This window comes from Schistocerca serialis, chromosome 2, assembly GCF_023864345.2.
Source record: "Schistocerca serialis cubense isolate TAMUIC-IGC-003099 chromosome 2, iqSchSeri2.2, whole genome shotgun sequence".
NCBI classification, from domain to species: Eukaryota; Metazoa; Arthropoda; class Insecta; order Orthoptera; family Acrididae; genus Schistocerca; species Schistocerca serialis.
The window spans coordinates 507,978,422-508,002,621 of record NC_064639.1 but is presented as its reverse complement, the minus strand read 5'-3'; the positions used below and the strand labels follow the sequence as shown (position 1 = coordinate 508,002,621).

Here is a 24,200-nt window from a genome sequence, read left to right as displayed (position 1 = left end):
AATGTCCTGTGGTGCCTCTCCTTCTCGAAGTCGGCCCGTTTGACGTCCTACCCCTCTTAAACTAAATATTATCTACTTACTTTTACTGAGTAATAAGTAAATATAGGAATGGAACTGTTTAGAGATTTGCGACCGTGAGCCACCTACCTCTAGAGCAGAAAGGGGGACTGTTCGAACTACTAGTCCTTGTTTAAGTTGCCTGCCCTAGAAGAGTAGGAGCGCATTTTCGATAGAATTTAAGTGGCTAATGGATCAGTATCTGTAACTTGCCTGTTCAAACTTGAACAATGGTCGCCTATTAGTTTATGGTTTGATTCTGTAACTTGCGTATTTTCCACTTGTGTTGATATTTAAGGTGGTTCGAGTGTTATGAAGTCATAGCAATGTAGGGTATTAAGAAAATTCTTGCCATTAGTCTTAGGCTTTAATTGATGTGGTCGTGTTTGCTTTGAAGTGCCTGTGTTTTCTGTGTCACGCTGAAGTTCCCTCGAGATGTTGCAACTGTAATAATTTCACGTTATTTACTGCATGTAAATGATTATTCTCCCAAGCGGTAGGTATTCAACACGGTGCTGATTCTTCGTCGTCGTGGGTGGACTAGCAATAAGAACAGTTAAGGGAAATACAGCACAAATTCATCCTCGTCCATGAGCGTTTGAGCCAGTGCTTCAAGCGTAATGACCTTGGTTTCGATAGAAGGTTAAAGTCTGGCATTTCTTCATTGTTTTCCTTAAAATGAAAGGTGGAATATGGTTCTATTAATGTGCCACAGAAGAGTTTTGAAAGATAGATGTGCCAAGAAAATTATAAGTTATTTTGCGATAGTACGGATAAATGAAAACACTGTTGACTAATAGTACGTCTCAATCGAAAGAACAGACGTTCCTGAGAAATATTACAAATGGTTCAAATGGCTCTGAGCACTATGGGACGTAACATCTTAGGTTATCAGTCCCCTAGAACTTAGAACTACTTAAACCTAAGTAACCCAAGGACATCACACACATCCATGCCCGAGGCAGGATTCGAACCTGCGACCGTAGCAACCCCGCGGTTCCGGACTGCAGCGCTAGAACCGCACGGCCACCGCGGCCGGCGAAATGTTACAAATATATAACGATTCCACAACTACTCTAGATACATACTCCGTACAGTACGTAACGGGTGTACCGTATACCACTATTTGTCATTTCCTTTCCTCAACCATTCGCAAACAGAGCGAGGGAAAAACGACTATCCATATGCCTGCGTATTCTCTTATCTTCGTGGTCCTTGCGCGAAATATATGTTGACGGCAGTAGAATCGTTCTGAAATCAGCTTCAAATGTCGGTTAACTAATTTTTTTTAGTTGTATTCCTCGAAAAGAACGTCGCCTTCCCTCCAGGGATTCCCATTTGTGTTCCCGATGCAGCTCTGTAATACTTCTGCGATGTTCGAACTCACTGGTAACAAATTTAGCATTTCGCTCCTGAATTGCCTCAATGTCTATCTTTAATCCGATCTGGTGCGGGGTCTCAAACACTTGAGCAGTACTCGAGAACAGATCGCACTAGCTACCTATATGCTGTCTCCTTTTCAGATAAAACACACTTTCCCAAAATTTTCCCAATAAACGAAAGTCGACCATTCGCCTTCCCTACCACAATCCTCACATGCTCATTCCATTTAATATCTGTTTGCAACGTTACGCCCAAATATTTAAACGACGTGATTGTATCAAGCAGCAAGCTACTAATGGTACGACTGTTGAGAAATGTAAGAGGAGAAACAGAGGAGGTTCTTTATGAGAAATAGGAATGCATGAAAAATAGTGGAGGTTATGAAAGGAGTAGAGAGGGCTGGTACGGCATTGCTAAGACCATTTGTAGTGCACAGCCGGAAACTCTTAACCAAACTTACAGGGAATGTTTACTAGCGAGTAACAGGCATGAGCTACAAACACACAGAAATAGACGGTAATAATGTATTTATGGAAAACTAATGGACTGCCTTAGTTTCTAGCTGGATAACGTTAATAAAAAAGAAAAAGGCAGAAATCTGGAAAATGAGATCAGGTGAGTACAAAATGAAGCGGCTGTGCTAGACGTACGTACGTCTCAGAACTAGAGAGGCACTTACCCAGATAAGCTGTGACGAACTTGCTCCTGTCGTTGGGAGGGATCCAGTTAGCCGTCATGGAGTGCATCGAAGGCCAGGCAGCTCCCTGCAGCACACAAGGTAAGGCTTTGGACAAAAATAAAAAGTGATGATAACCATTGTCAGTTTTCCCCGACTAAAAGTTCTGAAACTACTGTATTTAAGACTTGTACTTACGGCCCTCAGTAGCCCATACGACAGCTCATATCTATCGTCCAGGTTAACAGTAATAATTCTTGTCGTGTTTCTTGTTACTCGCCCTTAGAATCTCCGGTACCTTTATCTGTTTGTAGGTAGCAGTATTAGTGAATTGCAGGTTCTGACACAGCCTGCACTGTTGCCATATTTCTGATGATTTCACTTGATGTTCATCTGATGACATCGAACAATGTTACCCCCACTCCTGCCCACAAATTTCTGACGTCACAGTCCAAGATAGCGGAAGCAGAGCACTTATCCTAAGTATAAAATGGCAGGAATTTCCAAAATCCCAGAAGCTGGAAGTTTTAAAAATGGCTCGAAATCTCAGTTTAAAATGGTAGGAAATTAAAAAATCCAAAATAGTGGACCTAATCGACTTGAGCTAAGCTTAAATGGGTGTAAATTTAAAAAATCCATGGTTTTTCTCACCATTCTGATATGACAATCCAAGATGGCCACTTGGGCTAAGTATAAAATCAAAGAGCCCAGATCCGCTAAGTTTAAATGGTGAAATGTCTCACTTGTGGGTTAAACATTTACGGTGTACATAGGACAGGGAGAGTTTTATTACCTACTATGTTTAAACAATTACTCCCAGCCTAATTCCCCAAAGTTTAAAACTAAGTGATGTGCAGCCCACTTGTAGGTTAAATAATTTCCTCTCTGTGCGTAGTAGGATAAAACAGGAAAGTTTCTCTGTTTGTTTAGACTATTGCAAACTGACACAAAGTTGCGACTGACAGTATTCGCACTGACTGCCAACAGTCACCGAGAGGGTGGTGCGCAAGCTCCGACAGCTAGACGTGAGGAAGGGTCGGGTCGCAATGCTTGTAGTTAACATGGGAGTCTCAGCTCGAAGGCCGATGTCTGTGAAAATGGAGAGACCATCTCCACCAGTGGGTGGCCGGCTGAAGTCGCCGGTGTTCGACACCCTCTGCAACATCTGGTGACCATATGTCAGAGGAATCTAACACTACTGTGACATATCTGTAATGGTCGTGGGAGATATTTATGGAGCCAGGAATGCGGCTGTTGTGTTTTCGCCATCTGTAACCACCTGAAAATGACCTAAGGTTGGCACAGCGAATGGCGAAAATGAAGTCATTAAAAAAACTTCAGGCTGCAGCTGCAACGACATTGTTCTGTCCAGAATCCTATCCTGAACGCAATGGAACACTTCTGGTTTGAGTTGGAACGCCGAATTCTCTCCAAACCCCTGCTTTCAACATTACTTTCTTATCTGGTTATGGCTATTGAGGAAGAATGGGCTGCCATTCCTCCACAGACATTCAGACATCTCGCTGAATGTGTCCCCCGCATAGTTTAAGCCGTAATAAAGGCGAAGTGCGTACTTACTCCATATCAAATTCCACTAACAGGTGTCCAGATACTTATGATTAGCTAGCGTATGTGACATAGGAAGGTCCGCATTTCACGGTGCAGACTAAAACAATTCCCGGATGGAGACGGTTTACCCAAGACTGGCAGCAATGAGGAGTGTACTTACGGCGATGAACCCCTGGAGGACCCTGACGGCGATGAGGGCGCGGTAGTCGATGCTGGCGGCGAGAGGCAGCAGCACGGCCAGCAGGCACGCCACCAGGTTGCTGACGCCGAACACCAGCTTGGGCCCGATCCGCTGCGCCAGCATGCCGCCAGGGATCTGCAACAAGTGGTAGCGGTCACTTCACTGCCCGCACCAGACGTCACACACTACCGACCGACACCTCCGGGAGACTAGTTTGACTGCAGAGTATGATCACGATAGTCTTGAAAACCAAGTCTTACAGGTGGAATACTAGGTGTCCGAGGATGAATGTCAGTATTCAAGGATATTACAGGAACTATCATTTGAAGCAAAAAACTGCACGTGGACATATGCGATACTGCGAATGGTTTCCGAGACAGAACGCTTTTAATGTATATTTGTTCATAGGTCTAGTCATTTCAGAAGAGAGAATGACAGGACAGAATTACTTGAATTTTTTTCTTGGAAAATTCGTTTGTTGAATACCTTGAGGACGTTCCTTTGACCACGCGGGTTGCAATGTACTTCCAACATGACGGAACCCCTCCACATTTTTACCAATATGCGAAAGAAGATCTCAACCGCACTTACCCTAATCGCTAGATTGGTCGTGGTAGTACAATTAACTGCCCACCAAGCTCGCAGGACCTTACGCCATGAGATTTTTGTTTGTGGGTTTGGATGAAGCCTGAGGAGTACAAACTACAGGTGAGTACGCGAGATGAACAGCCCGGTCGCATCTTAGACGTTACTGCACTCGTCAGGGAACGTGCAGAGGCATTCCTACAAGCAATACAACATGTTCTCCCAAGAGTGCACAAATGCATTCAAGTTGTCGGTGGGATATTCGAACATTTATTGTGAACTGTACAACACCTGTAATGTGGCGTGTAGGACAATGCTAAGAGTGGAGTGTGTTAAAAATACGTATTTTTCAGTTGATACTTTGTAAAAGGCGTGTAGTAAAATTTACTAACATGTGTAGGCCCGACAATGTACACTGCTGGCCACCGTAAATGCAACACCCTGAAGGAAGCATCCGAATCAAGTGAAATTTACACCATGGGTTTGCAGCGATGAGATATGCAACTGATTAGAATTTCAGCGCAGACGCACATCACGCGCGCCTGTGGCGCCACCTCATATCGCCATTTAAGGCTTGGCGATTTCGACGAGTGTACGTTCGGCACGTGTGTTTACCTTGTGGTTGTTTCACAAGACGATCAGTTATGCCTCATAGACAACAGCGAACATCTTTTGATCAAGTATCCGAGTTCGACGGAGGAATGATAGTGGCTTACCGAGATAGTGGATTATCATACAGAGAAATCGCTAGTCGTGTTGGACGAAACCAAACAACTGTAATGCGGATATGTGACCGTTGGATGCAGGAGGGTACGACGGACCGACGTGGTCGATCGCATTCACCTCGGTGCACCACTGTGCACCACTGCACGTGCTGATACGCAAATTGTGCGCATGGCAGTGACGGATCGCTCAGTGACATCCCGAACCATAGCACAGCACATTGCGTCTGTAACGCATCATCCAGTGTCTGCGCGTACCATTCGTCGCCGTTTACAGCAGAGTGGTCAGTCCGCAAGACGTCCATTGCTTCGTCTACCATTGACGCAGAACCACAGACGTCTCCGTCGCCAATGGTGTGATGACAGACGGATGTGGACGGCAGAATGGAATGACGTTGTCTTTACTGACGAGGCACGCTTCTGTCTGCAGCACCACGATGGTCGGATTCGAGTGTGGAGACACCGTGGAGAGAGGATGCTGGACAGCTGCATTATCCACCGCCACACTGGTCTTGCACCGGGTATTATGGTATGGGGCGGTATTGGATATTACTCTCGCATGCCTCCAGTACGCATTGCCGGTACTTTAAATAGCCGGCGCTACATATCCGAGGTGCTGGGGCCAGTTGTCCTTGCTTACCTTCAGGGCTCGACCACAGCCATATTTCAACAGGATAATGCGCAACTACACGTGTCACGCATTGTCCAAAGGTTCTTCGTCAATAACCAGATTGAATTGCTTCCCTCGCCGGCTCGATCTCCGGATCTTTCGCCGATAGAAAACATGTGGTCCATGGTTGCTCAACGAGTGACCCAGATTACATCCCCAGCTGCCACACCAGTTGATCTTTGGCAACGTGTGGAAGCTGCTTGGGCTGCTGTACCCCAGGAACACATCCAACGTCTCTTTGACTCAATGCCGAGACGTGTGGCAGCGGTGATCTCCAACAATGGCGGCTACTCTGGCTACTGATTCTGGCAGGAACCACATGTCACAGACGTCTGTAAACGTAATCATTTGATACTTGGTCAACATGTTATCTACAAAATAAATCTTGTTGTGCTACCTCTTGTCTTTCTTGGTGTTGCATTTACGGTGGCCAGCAGTGTATTTAATAATACAGAAAACAAAAATCAATGTACATTAAATATGTTCTATCTCAGAAACCAGGGCATATGTCCATTTGAAGTTTCTTACTCTCCTCTCATATCTCTGAATATTTACAGTTCCTCCTGGAACGTCCTGTATCTACAGGCTGTTTAAAAGAAGCGCCACATACTCCTACAGGAGGCAGTATTGGTCAAAACTGGAAGAAAAGTTCGTATCATTACATGTCGTAAAAAAATTTAAAAAATAAAAAAAACAGTACTGTTGAGAAATGGGCTAATCTATTCTGTCATTGCCAGCCGTCTGTGACGTAGAAGTAGACGCTACAGGCAGTGCTGCATGTGGTTACCACACATCCTGACACCGCCTTCAGCCCTCTTTCAAATACACCTCGCTCCATTCGGATTGCGTCACATGCATTGGCCATACGCTCGTGCAACGTCCACACATCATCGATGGGTTGGACAATTCACCAATGCCTTTAAATGTCACCACAGCCCGAAATCCGACAGATTCAGGTTCGTGAGCTGGAAGGCAATGCTAAGGGACCTCCTCGACCCATCCATCGGCCATGAAAAGTTGCACTGAGGTACTATCGTACAATCTACGGACAACAGAGTGGTGCTCCGTCGTGCATAAACCACAGCCATTGTCTTTGTGTAGGGTAACTTTCTCCAATAGCGCTGGTGAATTACTGCGCAGAAATCGGCTTTACACAACACATGTTAATCTGTTTTGTAAACTTTGTGGCCCTATGAGTGTGTCTCCAAGAGCGGCCCATATCTCAACAGGTGTTGGTTTCCACATACATACTTATAGTAAATTATATGGAAGTTTTGACCAATACCACTTCCTATAGGAATATGTAACATTTTTAAACACCTTGCATTATTGATTTTTAGCCTATTCCCCGATCTGTTGACATTTCAGTAAAGACTGCGTACGATGCACATCATCTGACTCGCTGTCGTTATCAGTTGCGGAGGGAAATTACAGTCCAGTGCGAAGCCATTTCGCTACAGCTTACCATTTAGAACCAGTACTTCACACTTGATTCACTTCAGATTGTATAATCTCTTTCAAATAAAAGAGAAAAGCACTTGGTCTTATACAGTGTGTGTCGATAAGAAGGTGTCCCATATTCATATTCGTACATAGTACTGCTCAAAACTAGACAAAATTACTTTAAACATTCATTAAAATACTTGCTGAGACATGAGCCATTAAGTTATATGATAACTATCTGTCTATTGACACTACAGGAGGTGTTCAAAGTAGATGCCAACCACCTGCAGACATCCATCTGTCCTCCTTCACAACGAACCGCGAACTCTTGTGAATTCGTCTGGTTGCTCTCAGATATGGCCACAAGTAAGTGACACACGCTCTTGTAACGTATGCACGTGCGTGTGGAACACACAAATGCTTTTAAATGTCCTCATAGCCAGACACCTTAGAGATTATAATCAAAAGAATGGGGAGACCATGCCACTGGATCTCCTTGAACAATCGACTGCTCATCAAACGTTTGTGTTAGTTACTGTTGCACAAAGAGTACAAAACGGGAGTATTGCATCGTTCTAAATAAGTCACATTTGTTTTCTTTCTCGTGTAGCGTGACTAATCTGTTGCGCACAAACTGGTGGTGAACAGCAACTGCAACTACTACAATTCTTACCCACACATTGGTAGTAAAGCGAACTTAATTTATTCCTTCATGCTCGGCCGCTGAGTTGCACCTGCCCACACTTGGTTACTCAGGTATTTGTTATCCCATTTTAAGTCCCACCTCATCCCTAAATAAAATCATAGCAGTGAACTGTGGACCATTAACGCTCCGTCTTAGAATCCATTGTGAGAAATATGATCTGGCATTGTAGAACTGTAATCTGAGAGTTTTTACTCATCGATAGTGATGTGGATTCAGTAACTACTCGTGTAAAACTGACCAAGCAAGACCCTTCAGCTGCTCCAGTTCTTCACACATTTGTTTCAGAATCGTCGTATATTTGTCGAAATGTAGGCTCCTCCATATCCAGCGCGCAAACTGAAAAAGGCAACAAATAAGAAAGGAACAACGCACGTCAACAGAGAAACAGCTGATGTCACTGAGTACTGACCATTCTTGACAGATATTAAATGGCTCGTATCTCAAAACGTATTTTTTTCTCGATTTAAGTTTATCGGATTTTTATTCTGTGCCTAGATCTCACTGTACCTGGCTTGTAATATCTCCGATCTCCTCTGCTTCTGCAACACCTACGTATCTTGTTCTTGTCGCTTCATATTTAAAATCAGTTCACGTCTTCTATTTCCTATCCATTAACCTCGTTATGCCCAGAAATAATTGGAGTTCCACAGATGGCTCATAGGAAAGCAAATTATTTCCTGCTTCCTATTCGAGATATATGCCGACATCTTTGTGATAGCAACTCGTACGGTTCAGTGGTCGTCGTTCCACTCTCATTCTCTCTTCCTCCGTTTTCATAGCATTTCAGCACTCTTTTTAACCCATTAATTCAATCATCGTTATGGGCAGACCTACTATCGGATTGATTAGTTGGACGCTCAGAAACGTATCTTGTATTGGTCACATCGTAAAATTTCAGATGTCGCAGTATCACTACGCTGCTCTATATGGCAGATACTTTTTCAGTGATCCTGTATATTGCAGATCTGAATGCCAGTTCCTTCTCAGAGCAGTAAAGTTATTTCCAACCATCCACTTGTTTGATGTCTGTAACGATCCTACGTTCTTTGTCTAGAAAAGGTGGATACTATAAAAGAAAAGTAAGGTCTTTACCGGCTGAATTACAACCAATAATGTGGTCATAACATAGGACTTACCTGCTAACCTCGACGCGCTCCGCAGAAGGACCTACCTGCGTACACCAGTGCAGCCAGAAGAAGCCTCCCAGCACCAGACCCTGCTGGTACTCGTCCCAGTCGTAGCGGCCATCCTGTAACAATCACGGTTTGTGTCAGACACCTCGCGGGTGTCGAACTGATGCCTAGAGATGACGTGGATCATGTAATGAGACATCGTTCTGATTTTAAATGGATGTTTGAGACGGTTTTATCCTTTATCTTCCTGTTTCACTTGATAAACTAGATGCAACGTAGGTATTTTGCGTCGTTGACTAAAATGCTGGAGACAAGATGTAATATACAAGGCAAAAAATGTGGACACACACTCGCAACGAGTGAGGTTCATCGATGTCAAATATCAGGCTTTCGCTAACTCCTAGATATTCCTTCCAAACTTCGTAGAGACTTTCCCACGTTCTGTTGAAGGTGCTACGACCACTCCTTCGAAACTCCCAAGAGGCTCGCCGTCAATTACCTGAAAGGGCTAGTCTTCCGAACTCCACACAGGCTTGTCCAAGATCTCCTGTAAGTGCTAATTCCACCCCTTTAAAACTTAGCAGAGGTTTTCCCATAATTCCCGGAATAGTTATTACCATTCCTTGCAAACTACGAACTGTTAGCCTAATTCCTTCAAAACCCCGCAGAGCCTCTCCCACGATCTCCTGATAGTGCTGATTACACACTACCATCAAAGGTGAATAGTAGAGCAAAGTTTGGACTGTTTTAAAAAGAATCCTTGATTCTGTGTGCGACGCGTTTCTGTGGGTGAGTCTTGGACTTAATACTTCGGACCAAGAATTAAAAAAAGAAAAAAACGGTGGGCGGAAGCCTGCTGATGTAACCAATAAACGTGAAGTCGATTTTATCTATCAGTAAGGTTACGGTCTCATTTTCTGGAATACATAATTCGTCTTATTTCTTATCCCGCAAAAGGTAAAGTGACAACTGGTGAAAACTGCACATGACTTCTTGCTCAACTGGACGATAAAATACGGCATAAAAGGAGTAGGCTAATGGTTCAAATGGCTCTGAGCACTATGGGACTCAACTGCTGAGGTCATTAGTCCCCTAGAACTTAGAACTAGTTAAACCTAAGGACATCACAAACATCCATGCCTGAGGCAGGATTCGAACCTGCGACTGTAGCGGTCTTGCGGTTCAGACTGCAGCGCCTTTAACCGCACGGCCACTTCGGCCGGCTAAAGGAGTAGATCTCAAAAAAATAAAGAAATCTATACACTGCTCGTACTCATGAAAGTACGTAGGCACTGGGAAATTTAAGCGATCTAGCGTTCGAATAGTAGGTGCACCCAACCAGTTCAGCCGGTTTGGCATCAGGTTTGCATTATTTTCCTAAAGCAATTTGCAACAGTAAAACATTTTGAATCTAATGGATTGATGTCTAGAGCTGGACATTAGGCGTAGAATCTACCCACTCTTTAAACGCTGGGGAAAATGTATTGGACAGTAAAGGGATAGCATCGAAACCGCAGAGCATTTTTCCTTAATAAACTCTGTTATTCACTGCCAGTCTGTGATGTTTTCACTTCGTTCTTCTCAACCGTTGTGACTTCGTAGAAGCCGCAGCAGCACGTGCTTTACAGCTGCCTCGACAACTGATACAAAAGATTTAGCCAGAAAATGTAGCTCACCAGCTGCTGGAAATCGTTTGAGCAACTACAGTTTCGCTGGTTCGCCTTCGAATGTCTGACAGGCACACGTGCTTTTCTTTTCTTTTCGTAGCATACGAACGACGGCGATGGTGAGTCAGAGAAATTCGCCAACTATAATGCGTAGACAAATACTGCACTCTATCCACTGCAGAAACACAAAAACCTTCAACTAGAAAATACACATAGCAACCCAGATGTCGCAAATATTAAGTCGCTTGATTCGCATTCGAGAGGAGCAGTTTAAAGCTCGTTCAGAGGTCTACACCGTTTTAACTCTCCTATAAATTCCCCAATTGTTTATTATCTGTACAGACTCGTAAGAAAATAAGCTACTTAGAATGCATTTCTAGAAATAACTTATTTAACCTTTCCTAATCAGAACTTTGTCAGCTATGCTGGCACCTGTTAATAACTAGCTTTTTGTCCCGACTCCTTAAACAACACAAAAATGTATTAATGGATATCCATATTTTTAAAACATAATTGTTTCTAATTTTCTAGATAAGAAACAGACGCATCGTGGCTCAAGAATACACATTATGATAAAATATTTTAATAATTATTATCGAATCAAACGCCACCATATTCGTGTGTTTTATCTTAAATACCACTTTTGGAACAAAAGCGGTTCTAGCCGCTTCAGTCCGGAACCGTGTTGCTGCTACGGTCGCAGGTTCGAAGCCTACCTCGGGCATGGATGTGTGTGATGTCCGTAGGTTAGTTAGGTTTAAGTAATTCTAAGTTCTAGGGGACTGATGACCTCAGATGTTAAGTCCCATAGTGCTCAGGGCCATTTGAACCACACCGGCCGGCCTTTGTTAAGCGTTCGAATAAATAAACACGAAATAAAATAAGCTGTGCAGAATTTATTTATTCGTAATCAAATTCGATCAGCCACCGTCATTATCAAGAATGCACTGGATAACAGACATAGTTATTCTGAAGTGTGACTGGTCACCTGATAATGATCGTGTAAGTTAATTCTGCGACGTTAGTGCCGCTTTGAATTTATTTGTTCGTGTGCACTTGTAGTGAAACATGGTGCCCATTTTGGCAAAATAATAATTCGTTTTTAATATGTACCTTTGCAAAAGTCGGAATATATTGTTCTGAAGAATCCTTTTTCTCAATAGCTAATTGACTGTCGCATCTACGCTACTGGCCATTAAAACTGCTACACCACGAAGATGACGTGCTACAGATGCGAAATTTAACCGGATGGAAGAAGATGTTGTCATATGCAAATGATTAGCTTTTCATGGCATTCACACAAGGTTGGCGCCGGTGGCGACACCTACAACGTGCTGACACGAGGAAAGTTTCCCACCGATTTCTCATACACAAACAGCAGTTGACCGGCGTTGCCTGGTGAAACGTTGTTGTGATGCCTCGTGTAAAGAGGAGAAATGCGTACAATCACGTTTCCGACTTTGGTAAAGGTCGGATCGTAGCCTATCGCGATTGCGGTTTATTGTATCGAGACATTGCTGCTCGCGTTGGTCGAGATCCAACGACTGTTAGCAGAATACGGAATCGGTGGGTTCAGGAGGGTAATACGGAACGCCGTGCTGGATCCCAACGGCCTCGTATCACTAGCAGTCGAGATGGCAGGCATCTTATCCGCATGGCTGTAACGGATCGTGCAGCCACACCTCGATCCCTGAGTCAACAGATGGGGACGGTTGCAAGACAACAACCATCTGCACGAACAGTTCGACGACGTTTGCAGCAGCACGGACTATCAGCTCGGAGACAATGGCTGCGGTTACCCTTGACACTGCATCACAGACAGGAGCGCCAGAAATAGTGTACTCAACGACGAACCTGGGTGCACGAACGGCCAGGTTCTGTTTACAGCATCATGATGGTCGCATCCGTGTTTGGCGATATCGCGGTGAACGCACATCGGAAGCGTGTATTCGTCATCGCCATACTGGCGTATCACCCGGCGTGATGGTATGGGGTGGCATTGGTTACACGTCTCGTTCACCTCTTGTTCGCATTAACGGCACTTTGAACAGTGGACGTTACATTTCAGATGTGTTACGACCCGTGGCTCTACCCTTCTTTCGATCCCTGCGAAACCCTACATTTCAGCAGGATAATGCACGACCGCATGTTGCAAGTCCTGTACGGTCCTTTCTGGATACAGAAAATGTTCGACTGCTGCCCTGGCCAGCACATTCTCCAGATCTCTCACCAATTGAAAACGTCTGGTCAATGGAGGCCGAGCGACTGGCTCGTTACAATACGCCACTCACTGCTCTTGATGTACTGTGGTATCGTGTTCAAGCTGCATGGGCAGCTGTAGCTGTACAAGCCATCCAAGCTCTGTTTGACTCAATGCGCAGGAGTATCAAGGCCGTTATTATGGTCAGAGGTGGTTGTTCTGGGTACTGACTTTTCAGGATCTATGCACCCAAATTGCGTGAAAATGTAATCACATGTCAGTCCTAGTATAATATATTTGTCCAATGAATACCCGTTTATCATCTGCATTTCTTCTTGGTGTAGCAATTTTAATGGCCAGTAGTGTAACTCTTACACAAGTTGGTCAGAAACAGTTTGAAAAGCTTGTAAGGGTGTTGTAGAGTAGGTTGTACTGAGAAATAATTGTTAAGTAAAAAAAATTCGATACGTTGCGCCGTTTCCGAGTCAATTGGTATTCAAGTTAGCCAGTCAGGCGGCTGAGTGCGCGAATTCAAGCGGGCCGCCTGATGCAATTAGTGTCAGTTGTTCTCATAGCGCAGAAGGTACCGCACGAGACTTATCAACCTTTTGCTCGCGATCGTTCATTACTATTGCCCCACGTCCAATTTTTGTATCGCTATGTTTTTCAGTTTTAAGAAACCAAACGAAGAATACGTATGGCTACACCGTCTCTTGAGGCTGCTTGAATTTCCGCGCGCAACGGCCTAAATGGCTAACTTCGATGCTAATTAATTCCGAAATGGCGCAACGTACTGAGTTTTTTTCTTATCAACCTTTAAAGCTTTTGAGACTGTTTCCGACCACCCTGAATAACTGAAGGTAAAATTTCACAACAGACGTACGGAGCGGCAACTTTCTAAATAAGTATGTGTTACTTTCCCGCGTATGACTGTCAGACTTGGAAAAGATATTTGGCATAAAGAAGTTAAATCTGTGAAGAGAATGTCGCGAAATAGCGGAATAGCGGAAGTTTGTACGGATTCCTTCAGAGTTGTAATTCAAATGGCTCTAGGCACTACGGGACATAGCATCGGAGGTCATCAGTCCCCTAGACTTAGAACTACTTAAACCTTAGAACCTGCGACCGTAGCAGCCGCGTGGTTCTGGACTGAAGCGCCTAGAACGGCTCGGCCACCGCGGCCTGCCGCGTTGTAATTCACAGATTCTGCAAGTACGTGTGGTATCTTCGCGTAGTTAATTCAAGGTAGTATAATGGAAATGGATAGGTATGGCCCGAAGTTGAGTGCCAAAATCTGGTAAATTCAAGGTGGTATGAAAACAGAGAAAGGGTGCTACAAAATTTACGTTTCTTATTATGTATAACTCTTAACTACAAAACTCTCAGGGACGGTTTGACTGTGCGTAGACACGACTCGGGAGTTAAGCATATAGGGGAGGGGGGAATTAACCACTTTATCTGACCAACTGACAGAACTGGCAGTGCATGAGGAATGAGCGGCTGACGTGATGTCAACAAGATGTGTCGGTCTCCAGACAAGCCGACATGGTGTCGCATGGCTGCGATTCCGTGTACACACAGCTTTTTAGGCAATGCTCAGAGCAGTTTAACCCATTTCTTGTTCCTCGCTACCTGCCTAATCGTCAACGCAGCACTCATGTCGCAGCAGCTACTCGCTGGCATCCGACGCACATACAGCATCTACCATCTGCATAAATTAGACTGCAGAGGTGGCGTCCAAGTCATATTCGGAAGTGGGGCTCAGGTGGTGGGACACACTCAAACGTTCGTGGATACGAATATGGATCCTAAATAAAAGGAAAAATATCCGACATGGAACAGAAACTGATGACGTCATAAAGTGAGAGTAGGAATTGGCATGAAAGCTGAAATCAGATTCCGATTCTGAAAAGTAAGTAGGAAACAAACTGATATGCCTCCATAGTGCACAGTGTAAGCAAAACCATTCGCGGCAGCCGCCACGACCCTCGCGCAGTTTCCTAGCGGCTTACATGCCGAACGTACTTGAGACTTCTGCTATGAATGCCTCCGGGTATCTCTCTGCGTTCCTGAGCCTCGAAGAAGTTCAACAGTAGGTCCTTTTATTTGTAACGGGAAGATCTTTAACGTAACCCGCTCAAGTTTCTCAGGTTCTCGGGTACTAGCCGGAATACCTCGTCTGCCAGTCAGTAATCGGGATACCTCTTGCAGAGCAAAGCACAGCTCCTGTCCACCTTCTGTGGTTTTGGGGGCAGTCTCGCTACAGCAGGGTGCAGCTTAGCTGGAACTCATTTGTCAACACTGTACTGCACTAATTTAAAAATGTTCCTTACGGTAATCTGCATCGTATTATTTCTTTCATTTATTTTTCACACTCAGATCACAGAGTTGGTGCGATAAACAATTTCTACTTCTTAGCAAGTCATCAAAAGATGATCTGAACACATAACGTAGTAACTCGTCAAAGTAGAACTGAACTGACTGAGACACGCGTCCACTGCGCTTAGTCTGTATAAATCTACATGGTCTGCACATCAAAAAGTTGTCCTCTCATCAATTTCTAGAATGAGAAAGTGAAGGAATCAAAAAATGGCAGCATATTCACATGGACCGTAATTGGAATTCCGAAGCTAATATTTAGGCTTAGCTTCTACATATTCTTAATTATTTAGTTAGTTGTTTATTTACCCATAGGTCATTTACAAAATGATATCAGACATACTGTCTAGATTGGAGAAACGAAACATTTTTTTAAAAACAGAACTAGTTTACGGATCCAGTAATATTCTCTCTTGTAGGTCTGGATTAACTTGTTGTGTTGTTAATTTTGATAAGCTGTGTGCAGTGTTTTTTAAACATGTTTGCAAATAACTTTAAAATTAATTAAAAAATACTTTCACACTAACTTGTTGCGTTGCTAATTTTGAGCTAATTTTGATATGCTGGGTGCGCAGTGTTTTTAAATATATTTCCAAATAACTTTCAAATTAATTAAAAACAATGCTTTCACACTATTCCTTTGTTGCGCATTACTGGTTACTGGCCAACTTTCCTCTGGCATCAAATCATTGACGGTACTACCGTCAATCTATTGAATTCTTCGTGTTGCCTCGTTGACCCTTATGAAAAACCTTAGTCAACATCTCACCACGATGAAAGAAGAAAATGGAAATAGGTTCGAATCATCTACCAGGGATCCTGGGCATAGAGTTTCGCGGTAAGATACATTAAACTACGACCATTTACTGCACAAATACAGTTATGTAATAATTGTTATGTAATGTAAATTTTCCTCCATTCCCTTCTCTGTGATATGCTACAGAGAATATTTACCTTCGCCAGTCTTACATAGATTTCACAGACATCCAAAGGTATAATAAATCATAAATTTTTATCGATGTTTATCTTTCTTTTTTAAAACAGAAACTGTCAAACAATATCAAGGAGGAGACTAGGTCATAGTGTCATGCTTTGAATCATTAATTTAATGCATACATAGTGTCAGTTTTGGACTCACAAGAAGCGTTTTTTAAAGCACTGAGTTGGAACAACATTGTTCTCATTTAAATAGAAGTGTAGATCCTTCGTGTCTAACAGACACATACGACTGACCATCCGCGCAGCCTCTGTGGAAGTAGAATCTCATTTCGCCAAGGCTCGTTGGTCTAGGGGTAAGCCGAAACGGTAGCTCAGCGTGTTCGGTCAGAGGGTTAGCTGCCCTCTGTAACAAAAGAACTGAGTTAATAGATCAACAACGAACTGAAAAAGGGTGTCTTACGACGTCCGCCCCGATCAGATTCAACGAACAAAATGAGATTAAAAAAAAAAAAAGGGGGGGGGGGTATGATTCTCGCTTCGGGTGCGAGAGGTCCCGGGTTCAAATCCCGGAAGAGCCCTGTTGTTTTTATTTGCTCTACAAGATCCGGTTTACGTCCCTCATTGCACTGAATAGTTCAAAGTTAAGCGATCGCGAGAAACCAAGTACGTAGGGCTGTCACTCCAGCGTGACGTGCAATACTCAGCAACGTAAAGTAGAGTGATGACGTAGCCATACGAGTGTCGGGGCTCACGCTGTTGGCCGCTTTCTGTGCTGTCACGTGGCTGGCAGCTGAAGCAAAGGGGAACTGGAATCCGACAGATCTTTGAAATAGGGCCACTGTTTGATCTTATTCATGACAATCTGTGTCAGCAGAAATGTATCTGGTAGAGACAACTTTTCCTATTTGTTAACTCATATTATATACTAGAAACCATGTATTAACATTGTCTGGCATAATAACCCTGCCATAGCATAAACATACTGTGCATGGATAACACAAATTTTTTGTTAAACGTTATAATGTTGACAGTCACATTTGCTGCTTATGTTTTTAATTTTATTCTTACTTTGTTGGAATCGCATAAAATATTCTGCCTGCTGTGACACTTTATGCACCTTTATTCCGTAGTCACTGCACTGAAAACTGCGTCACTGTGGCGCACATTCTCACTTAACAAATAAGTTTTCTCGGACTATTAGCCTACTATTGTTCCTGAGTTCGATCAACTCTCTTGAAGAAAAGAACTTTGTGCTATTACAGAAAAGACATATAATCAGAAACAGAAGACAGATGTAATTAAAAAAGTACGATGTGAATATGGCTACTAACAGCATTTGTCTGTTATTTAGTAGCCAGTTTAAATACTGAGATGAGGAATTATTTTGTCATTACACTATTATATACCACATGGAAAAGGATCGAGAAGAACCTGCATAACAGTGAGCACGGTTACGACGGAACTAGTCAACAGTCAACAGTAACTTAAATGAGCGACGTGTGTGTGTGTGTGTGTGTGTGTGTGTGTGTGTGTGTGTGTGTGTTTGTGTGTGTGTGTGTGTGTGTGTGTATGTGTGTGTGTGTGTGTGAACTCTTAAGGGTCCAAACTGCTGAGGTCATCGGTCCCCAGACTTACACACTACTTAACTATCTTCAACTTACGCTAGGGACAACACACACACACACACACACACACACACACACACACACACACACGAGAGGACTCGAACCTCCGGCGGGAGTGGCCGCGCAATCCGTGACAAGGCGCCTCAAACCACACGGCCACTCCACGCGGCAACTTAAATGAGATTGTGCAGTGCGAAGTTCTTAGGGGAAATAACCAAGTGAAGTACCCAATGCTATGCGTCATATGAAGTGGAAGATAGGAAACTACTATAAAACTTCACACTGGACATATCCAATGGGGCCTCATAGCACGTGCTGTATCCAAAGACGATTGAGATAAAAACTGCGATATTGAATTTCGCTCTGTATCCTCTTGAGGAGGTCACACGTATGTCCCCCTTATTAAAAAACTTGATCCATTGAAAACCTCACCACTATACCACACATGGCCTATTTTAACCGGCTCGCTTGGCTACAGACAGATAGGCCTAAGGGATAACGGACATTTCGAAATGCGTCACAACTACCTGAGGTGAATGTTATGTCAAATGAGATTTTAGACATCCCTTGTATTTGCAGTCCAACACCTACTTCGCTGCCATCAAACTTACCGCACGGAAGTATGCTAACACTTTGATTAAATGTTAAGTCGAATCCAGAAGTATGACATATTTCAGACGACAGCAACTTTGCGGAAATGAATCTTTGTTATTAAAAACGTTAGATCAATACATTTTCCTCAGGGAGGTACTGGTCCTCGTTGGACAGATTCACAGAAGATGGTAATTCCTTAAAGGTTTGTGACAGTGCTTTTGACAGGCAACTTTTTTTCTCCCCAAGAATGCAGCAAAATTTTGTTACTGACGGTGGAGATAGAGTTCTAGCGCGGCGCTGAGGTAGAGGAGTTGGAGAAAAATACGGAAACACCACGAGAAATGCATCCTTGGACAAAAATGGAGATGATAGCCATGTCGGCAGGTTGCGCTGTTGTGTTTGACCACAAAACGCACCTGGGCGATGTCCTCACTATGTTGCAAGCGTCAATCGTGGTCAGAGCAGTGTCCTGTGTAGTTGCCGGTGCATTGTGTCATTGTGGTGCAAATTGTTGGTGCTTGCATCGCAGGCGCTTACGTGACCAAGATAGTCGAATTGTTTGGTGTTTCAAGAGGCACTATGTCGAAGATTTTCACCGCATACAAGGAAAACGGAAAAATATTTTCCGCCAAGTCACAACGAGGACGAAAAGTGTGTTGAGTGATCGCGACGGACTATCGTTGATGAGGATTGTGATGAAAAATGAGGAGACGACAGCTGCAAAAGTCACTGCAGAATTGAATGTCGCATTCGCGAACCATTCCACCACCATACAACATGAAGAGAGCGTCAGAAGCTATGAAATGCGGGGCGGGTTGGAATTCAAAAACCACTCATCAGTGATTCAAATATCCATAACAGGAAAACTTGCTGACGAACTCATAAAAGCTGGACTGTGGAGCCCTAGAATGAAGTCATTTGGTCGGATAAGTCTAGTTTCACACTATTTCAAACTTCTGACAGACAGAGTTTATGTCCCAAGAGCGAAACTTGGCGAGGGTCCAGTGATAATCGGGGCAGCCATATAGTGATGGTCCATGGGCCCCATGGTTACTCTTCAAGTTCACATTACTGCTAAGGATTATGTGACCATTCTGGAGGATCAGGCCCATCCCGTGGTACAATATTCGTCAATGGTGAGCGATTCTGAGTTCCAAGACGACATGGGCGCTGTTCACACAGCTCGCATCGTCCAGAACTGGTTTTGTGAGCACTGGGATGAACTGTCAAATCTGTCCTGGGCACCACATTTACCGGATCTCAGTATTAATGGGCCGTTGTGATCTACTGTAGAGAGAAGTTTTCTTGATAGCTGTCCACCTCCGTCACCGTTATGTGAACTTGTCACTATTTTGCAGGAAGAATGGTATCAGATTCCCTTGGAAACAGTAGAGGACTTATATTCATCCATTCCGAAACGACTGGACGCCGCTTTGAATGCCAACTGTTTTCCTACACCGCTTTAAGCATGCTAATGTGTTGTGTTTTGGGTATCTCCATAGCTTTGTCCAACTCCCGTACGCGTCACAGTGGACCCGTATTCAGGAGGACGGCAATTCCAGTCCCCACGCGACCATCCAGATTTTTGTTTCCCCTGCATAAGGTAAATACCGGTTGCTTCCTTTGAAAAGTACTCGGCCGACAGCCTTTCTATTTTTTCCTCGTTCGAACTTGTGCTCCACATCTAATGACCTCATCCGCGATGGATCATTAAATACTGATGTTCCTTCCTTTCCAGCATGATCGACTCACACGGATATTGTCGTTTTAAGCTTCGCCGTAGGTGTGTTTGGAGGGGCCTCTAACCACCGCTCGGTACGTACAGAATGTTGTTAGACCCTTTCTTTTTCCATTCTTGCAAAAGGAAGGTGATGTGTTTTCCAACAGGATAATGATCGCCCACACACTGCACGTGAAAATCATTGTGCTCTGCAAGACATACAGCAACTCTTCTGGCCAGCACAACCTCAAGATTTTCTTCCAATCGATAACGCTTGCGATATGATGGAGCGAGAAGTGACTCACGCGACTGTCAACCAACAACTTGGACAGAATCAAGTAAACAGGTCGAGCATGCATGGCATTACTTATCCCAGGACAATATCCTCCATCTGTACGAGCGACTAGATGTCAGAGTTAGTGCCTGCATTGCCGCCATTGGAGACTACATCACGTCCTGTTACGGGTGTTTCAACGTGGGTCGATACCTGGTACGTCAGAACTGCTTGTTTTATTGATCTGTAAGAGTAGTCATTTCATGTACTCCACATGCACTGTTGCATCTTGAGTGAATATGAAACCTCTAAAAGGGTCTACTAAATTTTTTTTCCGGCAGTATACATTCTCTCAAAAACAAAAGGCTATCTCGTTCTGATGGTGTATCCAATAGAGTACTAAATATTTGTTCCCATATAATAAGCTCTGTCTTATATGAAAATTGTAATGCTTTCCTAACACAAGATGTTTTTCCCGAGAGACTGACGTATGCTATTATCAAACCCCTCCATAAGGAAAGTGATGGGAATGATGTTAATAACTACTGTCCTTTATCACTGCTGACATAATTTTGCAAAATTGGTGTATTCTGGGATAGTATCTGACCTTAGAGACAGTAATATCCCATTTATATGTTCACTCGCCAAATTTTACAAGCGTTAAATAACAAAATAGTGGTGGCTGGTATTTTCTGCGACCTATCTAATGCATTTGACTCTATGAATCACAATGTTCTCCTAAATAAATTGAAGTTTTCTGGGATTGATGTTATAGGCGACAGGTGGACAATGTCATAGCAACTGAAAGAGTGCAGAAAGTTGAATTTAGTAATTCAACCAGTTTCGTCAGGGAACACCACGCAGTGTAGGGACAAATTACATACTTGGTTTCCCAAGGCTCAACGTTAGGTCCACTATTGTTCCTTACATGTTGTAAGGTGACGTGTTCTCCTGACTTTCATTTCTTACATACTTCGTCCTCACAATCGTATTCTGCACATCAAGACACTTCATTCGAACCCAAACTCCATAATGGAGATTTAATTCTGTATGAATTCATGTAAGCAATATGCAAATCTAATAAGTAAATCGCAAGTGCGCACCACTGTTGAAAAAGTCGAGGCTGGCGTGCACAACATGACGGCCACTGGAATTTTCGTTCTAAAGAGGCAACCAGCCTGCTGGGAGGCTCATCCCTTCAGATGGGTCAGTCAACACACACCTACTTCGGCCGCAGCGAGTGCCCAGAGAGAGGACAACTTTTGCCAGAGCGAAGGGATAACGACACCTGTGTTCGACTTAAAAGCAAATTTCGCTACATTCTGTGGGAGTGCCCAGTAGACGCATTTTTTCACGGACCGACGGCGTAGTTACGGAGATCTCACAGGAGGAGAGTGTACACCTAATGGAGATGCTACATATTTCCGCATTGGTCGACTTAAACGAAACATCATTCTCCCGTTTAAAAGAGAAACGCTGATTGGCGGAATATTTCCGACGCAAAGAGCCAGAGGAGTGAGGGAAGACAGTGAATGATATACCCTTGCAATTTTTCCAGAAAAAGGGGCCGTTCCGTTATCGCTCTTGGAGCGGGAACACATAACGAGAGCGAGTGCGCTCGTATGTCTATGCAAGGAGCGAGGAACAAAGTCTCTCCTCAGTACTTCACTGGGAGAGCACCTTTGTCATTAGCAAATCGGAGTGATACTCTATATTGAGTCGCTCACGATTAAGCGTTGTTCACTGTGTTGGCCGCCACACTTATTGTGCGGTGTGAACACGGACAGAGTACTACTTAAACGTCTGTGAGCGAATACTGAGTGGCATCGCAGTGGACTGGTTATCTTACTGGTGTACCACGTCAATAGTTAGACTAGGGGCAGATAGGAGTCCTTGACTTCATCAAGGCATAGGGAGAGTTTGATTGATGAAGGTCAAGCCAGATAGAAAGAGATGGTTGTGTTATTTGTCAGCAGCGAGCGACGCAGGCATGTCATCGCAGATCATGGTACTGTGCGTTACAGTGTATGCGAGCCCCATCTCTCCTCCCTAACAGTACGCTCCGTTACATTTCTCACACGACAGCCTTGACCATACCTAGAAAAGTTATTCAAGTTGTGTAGGCGCGGCTCTCACAAGGAGACAGCACGACCGTGGGGTCGGGGATTTGTCCGCAATTTTGTGCGGTGAAAGAGGACCCTTAACACCTCACGTGGTTAAAATATTAGGACGCACTACTCGGAAAATCGATCCAAAGTTTCTTAGTGCCTTATGAGTATAAAATGTTAGTCCACTACCGAGCCGCAGTCTGGCCTACACGGTTAGCGCTCGGACCCTTACGCCAAAGGTCTCGGGTTCGATTCCTCTTCTGGCACTTTATGTTTTCTTCTGTTGCTTGCAAAATTGCAGCGCATTGTTACAGGAGCATAGTGAAATTAATTCCCGGGAAGATTGTACAAAAATTCGTTCTATAATTCACAATCAATTATCGTCACCAATATTCCGAGACATGATTCAATATGCCCGGTTTGCCTCAAAATTGTCAGAAACTCGAAACATTTTCGTAAATGTTAATGGGGCATGTTTTTGTACAGATTTATTGCAAACGCCCTGTCATTGTAAAAAATCCGCTTTTATATGTTGCGCAAGATGTCACAAAAATTATTGCTTTGCTTGTTTTTACGATAATTACCACTGCAGTTCTTGTTTATAATTAGTATATGTATAAAAATTGAATGTTTTCCAATAGACTTTGTTATTCTGATTAAAAAGGCAATGTTTTTCCTCGTATACTTTACAATGAAAAATGGAAAACCCATCGCCATGAATTGTGTTGTTGGACAAAAAGAAAATAATTTTTATTCAATAATGAAACTAATTTGTTAAAGATAATGTAGGTTTGGGAAACTTTCTGAATAATTGGTGGAACAACCAAAGAAAATGAAACAGAAGAAAAAAAAAGTGCCAGAGGAGGAATCGAACGAGAGACCTCTGGCGTAAGAATCCGAGCCCTAAACACCTTTTTTTTTTATTGATCTCATTTTGTTCGTTGTATCTGCTCGGGGCGGACGTCGCAAGACACCCGTTTCAGTTCGTCGTTGATCCATTAACTCAGTTTTTTATTACAGAGGTCAGCTAACCCTCTGACCGAACACTCATGAGGCACCTAAAAAACTTTGGATCGATTTTTCCCGGGATTTTCCGGGTAGTGCGTCCTAACATTTTAACCACGTGAAGTGTTAGGGGTCCTCTTTCACCACACAAAATTGCGGACAAATCCCCGACCCCACGGTCGTGCCGTCTCCTTGTCAGCCATTCTGCCGAGTAAATAACATTCTTAAAGATAAGGGAGAATAAACTTTTCCATTCTTTGTAAAACAATAGCATTCCTATCCATAATAGGCAATCTACTGTTCCGAAAAGAACCCGGAAATTTATTAATTTATAAGAAGTTTCAATTGATTTCTCAGAATTTTTTGCAATAAATAATATTTCTCGTTCGTTTAATGTTTTTCTTACACTAACTAGCAGTACTCCAGTACCCAAGTATTCCACTAGTTACGTAAGAATATAGAATATTTTTGTGTCTTTTCCTTGCAGCGGACGACTCCAGAAGATATTTGTTGCTGAATGTTTTTCAAGCAGTTCTTGTTGGTACATTAGGAGCGTCTGTCTGA

General features: G+C 43.5%; 1 protein-coding gene across 1 annotated transcript in view; it reads right to left on the bottom strand.

Moving 5' to 3' along the window:
• LOC126456155 (uncharacterized) overlaps positions 1-24,200 on the bottom strand; it is a 157,032-nt gene that overhangs the window by 63,854 nt on the left and 68,978 nt on the right. Inside the window, exons 4-6 of the mRNA XM_050091909.1 lie at positions 9,164-9,241; positions 3,846-4,001; positions 2,120-2,204 (exon numbers count right to left, since the gene is read on the bottom strand). Coding sequence (XP_049947866.1) covers positions 2,120-2,204; positions 3,846-4,001; positions 9,164-9,241 — 319 coding nt within the window. The remainder of the gene's footprint in view (positions 1-2,119; positions 2,205-3,845; positions 4,002-9,163; positions 9,242-24,200) is intronic.